The sequence below is a fragment of the Lycorma delicatula genome, chromosome 12 (genome assembly GCF_047948215.1).
Source record: "Lycorma delicatula isolate Av1 chromosome 12, ASM4794821v1, whole genome shotgun sequence".
Classification (NCBI taxonomy): domain Eukaryota; kingdom Metazoa; phylum Arthropoda; class Insecta; order Hemiptera; family Fulgoridae; genus Lycorma; species Lycorma delicatula.
Genome location: NC_134466.1, coordinates 74,172,779 through 74,187,837, shown reverse-complemented (window position 1 = coordinate 74,187,837; position 15,059 = coordinate 74,172,779). Strand labels below are relative to the sequence as shown.

At 28.4% G+C, this 15,059-nt stretch overlaps 1 protein-coding gene across 1 annotated transcript in view; it reads left to right on the top strand.

Moving 5' to 3' along the window:
* Window positions 1–2,104: 2,104 nt before the first annotated feature.
* Window positions 2,105–15,059, top strand: part of bel (ATP-dependent RNA helicase bel) — a 76,379-nt gene continuing 63,424 nt past the window's right edge. The window contains exons 1-2 of the mRNA XM_075380267.1: window positions 2,105–2,272; window positions 11,212–11,293. Of these exons, the coding sequence (XP_075236382.1) occupies window positions 2,228–2,272; window positions 11,212–11,293 (127 nt within the window). The 5' untranslated portion in view covers window positions 2,105–2,227. The remainder of the gene's footprint in view (window positions 2,273–11,211; window positions 11,294–15,059) is intronic.

The following is a 15,059-nucleotide window of genomic DNA, read 5'->3' as shown; positions in this document are numbered from 1 at the left end:
ACCAGTTACATTTTCATGTATTCTTTTGCATTTACTATACTAAACTAAAAACTGTAGAAGAAATATTTATTAAAATGCTCTAAGTATTAATCTTATCATTCATTTTCTAATTCAACCTATCTCATCAAAGCATTCTCTTATTCCTGAAATCCTGCCGTACTGATTCTCATACATATGTGTCTATTGTTCCTGCACTCATACATATGAGTAAAATTCTAAGAAACGAAGTTTCTTTTACAATCAGTATTTATTTTGGATTTTCAACTAGTTTTAACTTCATACATTTTCTGTACGACCATTTTTTCATAATTGTATTCTTCTTAATTTACTTTCAGTGCATAATTCCTCTTACCAAGTTTTAATTTTATTAGAGTATTCTTTCTTGTATGTCAACAAAATTGCATGATCAGTAAACTGCACAGTATTGATCTTTCTTCACCAATTTTTACTTCAAAGTTGAGTAAATATCCATAATTAACTTTTAATTGTTCATAGTGAAGGGAAAATGACTTCATATTCTGCTAAGACAAAATATAATAAATTTAATTATAAATTTTTATGTTGAATTATAAGGCTGGCTAGTATAAGATTTTGTTGATTAATTGAACTACATTCCTCTTCTGCACTACAACTGGTAACAACAGTAAAAAAATAAGTTCATAAAAGTTTTGGTCACACTGTTTGTAAATAATTATATTAACTTTTTAAGCATACAATTATTAAGTGACTGTAAAAAAAAAGAAATTTGTCCATAGTATTTTGATGTGTTAATTTGTGGAATTAAGGTTGGATATCAATTACTTAAGGTACATAAAAAAATATATGATCTAAGAATCTTTTAATTGCATATATTAGTATTTAATTAGGATGATTCTTTTCAATCATATTATTATTTTTTTTTGACATCAGAACAACTTAGCACTGTTTTATCAATGTGGCAAATAAAGCTAAGTATCTAACTTCTAGTACTATTTTCAAAATAATTACAATGTAATACTAAATGTAAAAGAAAATTTAAAAGAGACACCTATACAGTGATTAAGATCACACCTACACCAGTCTTATGGACAGATTGTTAAAATATTAATTTTACAAATGCATTAAGAAACTTTGCAACAAAAAAAAGAATTTAATTGTTTAAATTATTTTGAGGCGTTAATTCTCAGTAACACATCAAAATACTATGGACAAGTGTTATTTTTTATTTACTTCATAATTTAATGTTAAAAAAGGGTTTATTGCTTTAAGTTAAATAGAACCTAAGTTGAATGGGGTTTTTTAATACAACCCCACCAATAACGTTATTTCTTTTAAAATCTCTACCAGTCTTTAATTATAATTTTAACAACCATTTTATTTCTTCTTTTAGATCTCTCAAGTTCTTGCACAGTTTTAATCTGTAAAAAGATTTCTTTTAATTTAATTATAAAGTATTTGTTTTATAATTTAAATGAGAATTTTTTGGCCATCATGAACACAATACACTGAAGAAAGGCATCGTTTTGTTTTTCTGTGTCTTGAGTGCAAGGTAGAACAGTGCCCGTCGGTAGTATTAGGCATCTTGCTAAATGTACTAATAAATTCCGTTGTTTGTGCACGTTGCACTGTAAAAATTGACTACATTTTTTGCTTTCTAAACCAACTATGTAAAAATATTTCTGAATAGTTAAACTTACGTAACTGTGAAATGAAGATTTATGATTTACGCTTCAGAAATATAAAAACAAAGTTTATCCGCTGATTTTTAATTTTTCTTTATTCTAATTATTCTCCTACTTGTAGAGAGTTTTTTCGTAATAGTAGATTTTCGTAATTTTCTTTTGATTATAAGCGTGTATTGTACAATTATGCCAACTGAAATTAGTTATTCAATGCATACTTATTTTAATAATAGTTATACTTATATTAATGGGATTACTTCAATGATTTCAGAATAAAAATATAAATAATAATAAAAAAACTATTTCACAAGTTGTTTTATTTTTTCTCCAATTGAAATCTATTTATATTGTCACTGCCTGTACAAGTTCATTCGCATTGAATCTTGGGAAGATTTGGGCATTTCTGGAAGGCACTTGCTTGGAAACATATGATATCGAAAATCTCCTTCGATACTATCGTTTGTCAAATGTACCATCATTGCATTGATGCTCTTTGTCTGAATTCTTTCATAAAAACGACGCTTTGAAGGGGAGTTATTTAAATAAAAGTCTTGATTTGTAGTAATATGAGTAATGTACCCAACCAAAATGGATCAGGTCTAGAGCAGCAGGTATTTATTTAAATAAAAAAATAGTTTTATATCTTAAATCTTCTAAAACTCAATGGCACTACTAACTTGCCTCGGTTGTTCATGGCCTATTGCTTAAGACGAAGTTTATCGTGTAAATTTACGACGTGTTATTGTGTTTTTATTTGTTTGAAGTTTTATTGTTATTGCATACGTATACAGCATTTCTGAAGAAGTTTCGTACTTTTATTTTTCTTTTAATGCGTTCTACCTCTAATTAATACTGGTCGTATGGTCTTCGTAGCATTTCTTACATTAAGCCCCGACCTAATTTAGATTCTATAAAATTTTTGGTAATGATTTTGATTTTCACTAGTGTTTATTTTTAAAAAGTTTTATTTCTTTGTGTGATTTTATTAATTTTGTCATTAGACATATTTTGCCTTCTGCTCTTGAAGACAATTTTCTACTTTGTGAATGTTCATTTGTGAGCTGCATCTTAACGTAGTTTCCATTTATATTTTTATTTGTTGTTCGTTATATGTAGTTATTGTATACTTTATCCATAAATATTTTAGAATATTTTTTGTTTTTACTTTACTGATTTTGTAATTATTATTCTGATTAGGCCTTAATAATTTATATTTCCATCTACTATTTAATATTCTGTTCATTTTTATTATAATCTTGTATTCTTATATCAATTTTACTTATTTTTATCAAGTTTCATCCAAGACATTTTCATACTGAACAAAATATACATTTATCATAGTTTAGTTAGGTTAGGTTGTGATGAACTTCCTGTTATTTTTACAAATGTTTTGCTGCCAAAGGCTTTAGAAATGATGTTTAACAGTCTTTATTATGTATAGTTACTTCATTTTTTTTTTATATTATTAATTGTAGATAATGTGGATAGTTATGTTATGTGGTTTATTTTTAGTCAAACTTTTATGATTGTCATGCAGTTAATGTTGAAACTGTAATATAAATTCATATAACATTTTTGGAACAGTTTTGTTTTGCTTTAAATGAGTATTAATTCTAAACTACCGATTAGTTTTATCACTGTAAATACTTTTATACGATTTATTTATATGTTGTTGAAAACTTTACTTGTATTCAAAGGATAACAATTCATATTTATGCTAGTATTTTCTTCTGGATGTGATTAGTATCAATTTTTGTGTTGGAGCTTGTTAACCACATATACTTAGAATTCATTTCTTTTTATCAGAAGTTAATTTTAGCCATTACTTTATAAAATTTATTTATTTTATGTAACTTCTATATACAAACTAGATAGAAAGCAATGGAGATATGTATGTTTTGGGTACAGTTGCTTCAAAGTTATTTATTTAGGTACTTGTGGTAACCTGATTTGGCAGATTTCTTACAGAATTGCCATCTAGGTGGCAAACACAATTAGATTTTTGGTAATTCTGAACAATTACTCGATTAACTTCAGTTTAGTTCATACTGTATACCATTGTAGATAGGCTTAGGATCAGAAAATGCAAAATCTAAATGTTAGAAAACAGGTTTGGACAGTGGGTGGTCTGTACAAAGTGAAATTCTGTGTCTCATTAACTTTAAGTTTTGTCAGGTATTGAGACTTGTTTAGATGCAAATTTTTTCTGTGAAGAGAGTAAAGTTAAGGTTAGACTTCTGTGGAGAGAAGTTAGGGATAATTAAGATGACTAATACTAAGGTTTGGCAGTGCTATAACACTGTCTCATAAGATAATTGGCTTAATTTATGATTTAATGGAAATATGGACACTACAGAGAGAGATGATATTAATTTGTGAACGATGGATAATCACCGTATAAAGGGCACCATCAGTTATCTGCAGTGGGTGATGACTATTAATGTTAGTTTATGACAGAACTCTAACCTTAATTACAACCTCTCCACAGAATGGTGTAGTATCTGAACAGGTGTTGTCATAACTCACAAAATTGATAGAACTAATTAATTATAGGACTGATAACACAGTGTGGACTTTGACCTTGCACACGTAACCTCCTGCCAAACTTGCTTTCAGATATTTAGATCTTGTGACTTTCTGATTCTAGGCATTTCAGAGCAGTATAGAATAAAATAACAGGGAAATTTCCATTGTAATTTGATGAATTTCCTCAGGGATTGATGTAATTTGTACGGTGGAAGACTGGGGAGAATAGTGATAAACACATAGTGAAAAGTTAAAAAAAGTCGGGTTAGTGAAATTACATTTTGTTACCTGCATATATTCCTTGTGAAATATATCTTTATATTTATTGGAGATAACCATCTTAGTCTATTTTTTCTTTTTCTTACCATTTCCAATTCAAAATTTATATTTACAATTGTTTAAAAGTTTTAATTTCAGACTTAATTTAATTTCTGGATTAATCAATTTTATTTGTTTTAATCCATCTCATTTAGTAGCATTTTTGAGGATACTCTGATCAGTTGCATATACAAAAATGTCAAATTATTAAGAACGGTTTCTAGATTTGTTAGTGCAATCCGTATTCCCTTCCAAGTTATTCTTAATAAATATAAAATATTTATTTTCAAGTATCCCTTTTATGTAGTTTCTATCACTGCTACCAACTTCAGCAGGTTATCGCTTTCTGATTCTTCCTTATGATTTATTAATTTACTTTAATTTTTTATTTATTTTATGTCTATATATGATAATTTTTTTTATCCTTGTTATTCAATTAATCTAATTTATTTTTATGACTCGTATGCTTTTATTTTAGAAAATATTTTGCCAGATAAGTTTTTATGGTCCTCTTTTTCTAAAAGCTCTGATGTTATATATAACATTTAAAGATCTATTTGTGCTTCCGTTGTTTATATTTGCTATGATTGCATTAATTTTATTTATTTTACATGAATATTCATGTAATTTTTTTTTTAAATTCTGTTATAATGAATTCTTGCAAGAAAACTGACCTGCTGAGTGCTAGTTTTGATATCTATATATGTCTCCATGTATAATTTTACTGCCTAATGGGTAAAATTTGCTAACTTCTAATTAAAGTAATTTATCTCACTTTTACTGGTAATTCTGTAACTTAATGTCAACCTTAATGATGATTTATTAGTTCAATTAAAATCATGTTATTTTTTAACAAAATAATGTTAAATGTTTCTATAAGATAATTTAACTTTTTTGGTCATATGATAATAATAATTATTGTTGTTTGTGGACATATAATTCAGAAAATAGTTTAAAAAATTGTATAACTACTTTTTTCTTTAAACCAACTTTATCTTGAAAACTATTAAGAATTTATTACACTAATTAATGGCTAATTTACTTGTGGCAGGTCACAAAATATTTTAGGGTGTTAGAAATTTCTGGTTCATTCTAATTGACAGATGAAGTTATTTAATCTACCAGTTTATCTTGAATTAATTGATTATTGGTGGTATGTGCCATCAAGATTCTGGTTATTCACACATTTTGTCTAAAATATTGCTGTTTTATTAGGTATTAAATTTGGTATAGTTTCAATGTCAATGTCATTCACTGGTTTATCAGTTGTACTTATATTTAATTAACTTTTTGTTTTGTAATTGGTTTGTATTTTTTTTTTTGTATATACGTATATGTATATTTTTGTAATATGTATATACATATTTTTAGTATTAAAAAAAATAACATTTAAATTTAGTTTTATGAATTCAAGCTTTTTCCAAAACATAGTAACAGAAAAACCTAAAAAACTAATATCAATTGTTGACTTTCATGGGATCCTGCAAAAGTCTGCTATTGGTATTAGTTTTTTAAGTTTTTCTGTCACTTGAGTTTTGGTGATTAAGTTTTTATTTTTTGAATTTAATTAGCACAGTGGTCAATATGTTGATGAATAGTTTGAATTATTATATATGAAAAAATTATTTTTAGTATTATGATCACAAATGACACTGCTATAAAAAATATTGGACATATTTGTGACAGCTCTGTCTGTAATACATGTCTTAGCAATTCTGAACAATTACTTGATCAACCTAAATTTTTTCCTACTTTAATTGTACAATTATAGATATTCTTAAGATCAGGAAAACAAGATCTAAATGTCAGAAAGTGGGTTTGGACTGCGGTCGACCTGTACAACGTTGAATACTGCATCACATTATCAGTACTTTAGTCAGGTTAGTACTTTAATCAGTTTTGTTAACGTATCAGCCTTCCCAAATCAGCTGATTTGGAAGTCGAGAGTTACAGCGTTCAAGTCCTAGTAAAGCCAGATATTTTTACATGGATTTGAATACTAGATCGTGGATACCGGTGTTCTTTGGTGGTTGGGTTTCAATTAACCACACATCTCAGGAATGGTCTAACTGAGAATGTACAAAACTACACTTCATTTACACTCATACATATCATCCTCTGAAGAATTATCTAAAACGGTAGTTACCGGAGGCTAAACAGGAAAAAGAAGAAGGTATCAGTTTTGTGAATTATAGCGACCTGTTCAGATGATAATCCATTCTGTGGAGAGAGGTTAGAATTAAAGTTAAGGTTAAGATTTTTATGAAGAGATGATAAATCATACCGTAATAGTTATCAAGAGTAGGATTCTTAGTCAGACATTGAGGATTGTGCCCAGCCATTGACTGTGCTCTTCATAGGGTGATCATCCATGGTACATATATTAATAGCTTGGAATATGTTGTGTAGTCGCACTCTGTAGTGACTATATTTTCCTTTAACATAAGTCAAGTTCCCTATGAGATGGTGTTTGTGGAGAGAGGTTACTGTAACGTTAAGATTAAGAGTTTTCTGGAGAGGTTAGGGATAAATTACCAAGGTATGGCAATACTTAACACCTTGCCATACCTTGGTAATTTTTCCCTAACCTCTCTACAAAACTCTGATCTTAACCTTACTCTAACTTCTCTTTACAGAACATATTTCCATCTGAACAGGTTTTGATAACTCACATAATTGTTCGCTAATTGACTAAAGGAGTGAGTATTGATAATGTGGTGCGGACTTTAACCTTGCACAGGTCACATGCTTTCCAAACCTTTCCCGTATTTAGATCTTCTATTTTCCTGATCCTAAGCATAGCTATTAGAGTATATTAACGTATGAGAAAAATTGAAGTTGATAAGTTATTTACTTTTTTTGTTTAAATTTGTATTTTATTCTGATCAGTACATAATAATACCGATCAGGTTAATCCATACCGAATCATCAGATAAGAAATTTAGATATTGCCAATCAAATTTATTTTACATCACAGAATTTTAATGCATTTAGAGTTGTAGGTATTACTTTATTTTTAGACTGGTTAATTTTTTTTTTTGAGCAACCATTTTGTTTTAGTTTGTTCTAATTTTACAGTTTTTTTTTTAGATTTGCACAGACTTTTATATCTTTCCTGTTTTCAGAGTTATAAAATTCTGACAAAAACAACATTAATTTATATAAAATATGTATTTTTTTAATCACATATTTTGACATATATTGAAGGATATATAGTATTAAAAAAAATAATGAAGAAAAAACTCAATATTTTTTGGGAAAAATACAATTATTTAAAGTAATTTTTTTTTTAGTTATATGCTTCGTTTGAGACTACTTCCTGAAAACGTTAGTTACCTACCTGAAGTTATTCAAAAGTGACACATCACAAAAGTTTCAAATTTTCGTAAAACCAACTTCATATGTAGAATAAAAGATGATTAAAAATTCTCTCTGCAATAAAGCTAATATAAGGGCTAAGGACTACCGAATTTTTATATTGTTAAAATTTGATTATTAAACCAAATAAAACAGGTTAAAATCATTCAGTTGGTAGTCATATATTTTTTCTAACATGAACGTAATTATATTTAAAATTAAAATTATTATGATTAGCTGTTACGATGTAACTGAACCTAATAGCTGAATTAGTTTTATACTCGATGGTAATGTTGAAGTTTATAGCCAAGTAGCAGTTGTGAATTCTAGTGCTGTAAGTTTTTTTTAATACCGTACTAATTGCTACCCACCCACACTCTGGGAAGTGTGGAATGAAGTTGTTGGATCATGTTGAAAGAAGAATATTAGCAAGTCATTGTCCTCTTTACTTCTGTCTTCTATTTTTCTAATTGCCTTTTAATTTGAGAAATGCAGAGTACAATTTTAAATTGAAGATTTATCACATTAGGGTATAAATGAAGAACTGTGATCACCAAACACTATCGGGTGTTTAATGGACTTTATAAATAAGAATTTAGGGTAAAACCTTGTTTGTGGAGTTTTCTTGCAGGTATCAGATTTCAGTTTTAATATGCAAATTAAGTATTTAGACATTCTTCAAAATATAATCTTAAACTCTTTCTTTAAGTAGTCTTGTATGAAACCTGTACACACGTGCACGCACCGCACTGCACCTAAAAGAAGATGAAAAGTAAATACATTTACCCAAAAATATTTAGTAACAAGTTGAGATTTTGTGTTTTAAAACTTAGACATTAAGTTGTTTTTGTCAGTCAATTCAAAATATATTCTCATCGTAACAAATAGCATGTTCTATGTAGATTAATATACTTTTTGTTTAAACTTGTTATCCATTAAAAACAAGGAAGTTATTAAAATTTGCACAAATCATTAAAAAATTGCAAAACTGGCCGATGCGCCTCTATAAGATTGTTACTAAAAAAAATATAAATCATCTTAAAAATAAAATAATTGTTTTTTCAACTCTAAATGAAGTAAGACTGCTAGAAAGTAAATAAATTCCCAGCAATATTTTAGTTTCGTATCAGATGATCTGAAATGGATTGACCCTTCGTTATAGAGAAAATGTCAGGAATGGGTAGGTGTGATGCTTCATGGGCATTTGACTTTGTGGATCAGGGAAATCATGGTAAAACTTTGATCAGAACAGAATTACAAAATGCACAGTTAATTAAAAATAAAGTAGTTAAGAGTTGATATTAATTATTAAAAATATAAATACAATAGGTTAAATTTAATATTACATTAAATAGATTAGATAACTACAAAATAGAATAATTTAAAAGATGTTATTGAACATGATTTAAAAGAGAAAACATATTTGCATACACATAGTGAATTTGGTAGAAAATGTTTTGTTTTTGTATTGCTTAAAAATTCATCAAAGAAACTATGTTGTTTCTGTAAAAGAAAATTGTTCAATACTCGTAAATGAATTGGTGAGAAGATCTTTTACATGAGGTGGCAATTATTAAAAATGGTAATGGGAGCATGATAAGGCTCTTTCTTAAAAAATCTAGTTCAAGAAAAGTATGGGCTATGTTAAGTTAGACCAACAGTTTTGTTATTTGGTTTGTAGGTATGTTCTATTTTTGAAGAATAAGGTGATTTTAAGAAAGGTAAGTTCATAAATGTAAACACGGATAAATACAAACGTTAATTTACTAAATAATGGTTCATATATTCACTATATCGTTATGTATATAAAACAATATATTTATGGGCACCAAATAATCTGACAGCTCATAGGAAACCAAGTATATTAATCAAGTTGTTTAATTAATGTTAACAATCTTAATTTATGTTGATGATTTATTTTCATGTATGCTTAGAATAATATGTTATAATAACAATTGTTGAATTTATAATGAATTATAGATTATTTTAGTTATAATAATAGAAAAAATTAAATATTATAAGATTATTTAGAAAATTAGGCTTGCTTATATGTAGTATTTTCTATTGATGTTTTACTCTAATTCTAAATGTTTGATGTGCTGGCCTTGATAATTCTTATAAAAGAGTTATGTCAATAAAATGAAGTGTTATTACTTTTATTGATATATACGCAGTACTAAATGTAGTATTACTTCAGAAAATGGTGGTGTGAGCTAACTTAAAACACTAAAATAAATAAATTGTTCAAAACTTTAACAAAAGGTGTATATATATTTATTATTGTTATATTAATCTGGTCAACCCAAGTACAGAATTAATAAAATAAAATCGGATGACACCTACCTTATTCTATAATTTAAGCAAGAGCGCTTTCGCAAGTACCTCACACCATCAGTTGCTACATATAATTTTTCAAATTGTTTGTTGCAAAATACACATTAAAATCAAAAACTATACTATACATGAGATTTAAAATTGTTAAAATATTCCTTTCCAATTGAATCAAAACAGAAATAAAACTAATTTTTTTTTAAATTCAAAAATTTTGAATTGTGAATTAAAATTAAAATCAGTAATAAAAACAAAATAGAAATCCATGTAGACTAGCTAGTTATGTGACTACAGAGTTGAAATATTATGTAAATACATAATATTTTATTATATATATATATATATATATTTAATTATAAATTTCTGTTTTAATTTTATTTGAAAAGGATCTTTTAACAATTTTAAATCTCATGTATAGTATAGGATTTTTAATTTTAATGTGTAATTTGCAACGATTTGAAAAATTATATAGAGCAACTGATGATGCAAGGTACTCGCGAAAGCACTCTTGCTTGGATTATGGAATAAGGTAGGTGTCATCCTATTTTATTTTATTTCATTAATGTTGTACTTGGGATTGATCGGATTAATATAATTTGTATAGTGCAGAGGAATATGATTCCTGAAAGGATCGATTAAAGAAAAAATATATATATATATATATATATTGCACTATTATTCTTGATAATTATGTACAGGTTAAACCATTTGGATGGAGGGATTTTATCTTTATTATCTTATTTAGTAACAGTGAAAACAAAATTGAGTAAATTTTGCTATTAGTTTTTTTGTTAAGAAGAAATAATGTTAATATACTTGTTAGACTTATTTTTCAAAATCTTTTGTTTATTTCTATTCATAGTTTTTACGATCTTAGAAATTCAAAAACATAGTAAAATAAATTTTAACACACTTCTTTTTTGATAATAGTTCTTTTACATTTAAATATAATTATTCAATATTATTTTGATATTATGATAGATAAATAAGTTAATTACATTTCTCAAAATCTTTTCAGTTTGCTGGTCTGGACTTGCAGAGCGGTCGTAAAGAGTCCAGTGGACGTTACGTTCCGCCTCCTCTGCGTAATAAGATTGCAGGTAAATTAAAATGCATATTTGTGTTGATGTGTGAGCACGCTCATACACGCATTGCATATGTATTTGCATGTTCATATAGAGGCACATTTTTCTACATTATGTTGTATTTGAAATAATTAATTCTTTTTCTTTTTGGTTTGATGCAGCTCTCCAAGATTCTCTATTTAGTGTTAGTCGTTATACCCCCTACATCCTACATCCCTAACAATTTGTTTTACATATTCCAAACATTACCTGCCTGCACAATTTTTACTTTCTTACCATCTACCTCTCCCTTCAATATTAAAGCGACTATTCCAGGATGCCTATAAGTCTGTCTCTTCTTTTAGTTATATTTTTCCAATTGCTTCTTTCTTCATTTATTTGCCACAACACTTTTTCATTTGTCACTTTATACACCCATTTAAGTTTTAACATTCTCCTGTAGCACCACATTTCAAAAGCTTCTAATCTTTTCATCTTAGATACTCCGATCGTCCAAGTTTCACATCCATATAAAGCAACACTCCAAACATATACTTTCAAAAATCTTTTCCTGACATTTAAATTGATTTTTGATGTAAACAGAATATATTTCTGACTGAAGGTTCGTTTCGCGTGTGCTATTTGACATTTTATGTCGCTCCTGCTTTGTCCATCTTTAGTAATTCTACTTCCCAAATAACAAAATTTTTCTACCTTCCTTCATAATCTTTTTTCCTCCTATTTTCACATTCAGTGGTCCATCTTCGTTATTTCTACTAAATTTCATTACTTTCGTTTTGTTCTTGTTTATTTTCATGTGGTAGTTCTTGCGTATGAATTCATCCATGCCATTCATTGTTTCTTCTAAAGACTTTTTACTCTCAGCTAGAATTACTATATCATCAGCAAATCGTAGCATCTTTATCTTTTCACCTTGTACTGTTACTCGAATCTAAATTGTTCTTTAACATCATTAACTGCTAGTTCTATGTAAAGATTAAAAAGTAACAGGGATAGGGAACATCCTTGTCAGACTCCCTTTCTTATTACGGCTTCTTTCTTATGTTCTTCAATTATTACTGTTGGTGTTTGGTTCCTGTAAATGTTAGCAATTGTTCTTCTATCTCTGTATTTGAACCCTCCTTTTTTTAAAATGCTGAACATTTTATTCCAGTCTACGTTATCGAATGCCTTTTCTAGGTCTATAAACGCCAAGTATGTTGGTTTGTTTTTCTTTAATCTTCCTTCTACTATTAATCTGAGGCCTAAAATTGCTTCCCTTGTCCCTATACTTTTCCTGAAACCAAATTGGTCTTCTCCTAACACTTCCTCCACTCTCCTCTCAATTCTTCTGTATAGAATTCTAGTTAAGATTTTTGATGCATGACTAGTTAAACTAATTGTTCTGTATTCTTCACATTTATCTGCCCCTGCTTTCTTTGGTATCATTACTATAACACTTTTTTTGAAGTCTGACGGAAATTCCCCTTTTTCATAAATATTACACACCAGTTTGTATAATCTATCAATAGCTTCCTTACCTGCACTGCGCAGTAATTCTACAGGTATTCCGTCTATTCCAGGAGCCTTTCTGCTATTTAAATCTTTTAATGCTCTCGTAAATTCAGATCTCAGTATTGTTTCTCCCATTTCATCCTCCTCAACTTCCTCTTCTTCCTCTATAATACAATTTTCTAATTCATTTCCTCCGTATAACTCTTCAATATATTCCACCCATCTATCGACTTTACCTTTCGTATTATACATTGGTGTACCATCTTTGTTTAACACATTATTAGATTTTAATTTATGTACCCCAAAATTTTCCTTAACTTTCCTGTTGCTACGTCTATTTTACCGATGTTCATTTCTCTTTCCACTTCTGAACACTTTTCTTTAATCTGCTCATCTTTCGCTAGTTTGCACTTCCTGTTTATAGTATTTCTTAATTGTCGATAGTTCCTTTTACTTTCTTCATCACTAGTATTCTTATATTTTCTACGTTCATCCATCAGCTGCAATATATCTTCTGAAACCCAAGGTTTTCTACCAGTTCTCTTTGTTCCGCCTAAGTTCGCTTCTGCTGATTTGAATTTCCTTTTTAACATTTTCTCATTCTTCTTCTACATTTTCTACCTTATCTTTTTTACTCGGACCTCATGCAATGTCCTTCTCAAAAATCTTCTTTACCGCTTCTTCCTCAAGCTTCTCTAAATTTCACTGATTCATCTGACACCTTTTCTTCAGGTTTTAATTAATTAAGAGTTTTATTACTAAATTTGACCCCTTAGCCCAGTTTGAAATTTCTCCATTCTACAGGGGTAGTAACTGTTAATTGTCAGAAGTAATTTTATTGTTACATATATTTAAGCTGGTCAATGCAAAACTCATTGATTCCAATTGCCACAGTATATTAGGGATAATCCATTTGAAGTGAACCAAGGGCAGTTGCTTGACAAATTCAAAAAAACAATTGAAACTTACCCACTTGTTTCATACATGTCTCAGGACCTTAAAACTATTTTTTTAAAATTTTTTATTTCAGCACTTTACCTGTGGTGGCAATTTTTGTTACTACGCATGCACACCTATTTTTGTGATGATAAGGGTTTATGGAAAAAATCAACTAAAAACTATTGGTCCTGGAAGGATGAAACAAAAAGCAGTTTATTCATATTTTCTCAAGGTAAAAGATTGGTCCAGTGGTTTATTTACATCTCTCTGATTTCTATGAGAAAATTATGGATAAAGTTGAACATGAAAAACAGTCAATTTCACTTGAAAAATCAAGAGGCAGGGATTGCATACATAGTTTGAATTATTTATTTTTTATATGTAAGTAGTTTTACCATAAATATTAGTGGTGATATACTTATCCCTAAATTTTTATGAATTTTTGAAACTAATTTTAAAAAAAATTCAAATTTTGGCTTCAAATAACTCTGATGGGGCTGGTGATAAAAATCTCAGATTTGCACAACTTGCAGTGTGTTTGTAGATGTTTCTGGCAAATAAAAAAGTTGTTAAAAGTGATACCATTTTGACTCGCCAAATAAGTGCTCCAAGGGGATTTCTTGTTTTCTTGGCACTTCAATATTTTTGTACTTATTACAGTAGTTGAAATAGACTTGTTTGAACCATTCAGCTGCAGTGTTCATGTTATAACAGGTGCTTGAAGTCATTTCCAGTCATCAGGAAAATTCATGTTGCATCATTTAGCTTTGCTGTTACAGAGACTGGTTAGTCTGACATTAGTCAGTAATGAGTTCATAACTTTACAGATTGTCTCAATTTCATCCTGTGTTTGGAAATGTTTATTAAATAAATAATTTTTACTTAATAATATTATATTTGCAAATTTTAAAAACAGTTTTACATTATTTTCAAGTAATTTCTCGTAAAACAATGGAAAAACAGTGTTCCATAGTAATTTATGTGAATAAAGAGTGTCGTAAGACTATGAATGTTGCAGTGCCAAAAGAACTCATTAAAATTTGTGAATTTAGTGATGAAAACCAACAACTTATTTTTTTACGTGTTAATTCATACGTCACTAGTGTTTGTAAATATCATGAAAAAAAATTTTGTCAAAATTCAGTCACCTGTATGGACAGTTCTGTTGTGACTCTTTGAGAACTCATAAAAAACAGTTAAGAAAAATTAAGACAAATAACACTAGAGCAAACTTTTTTAAAGAACACATTTTTCTAAATTTAAATTTAGTTCCTGGAAAGTCTCTTGTGTGTTATTGTTTCAAAAGTATTCTTTCTCAGCTGAAAAAAGAACTATATGAATGCGAAGA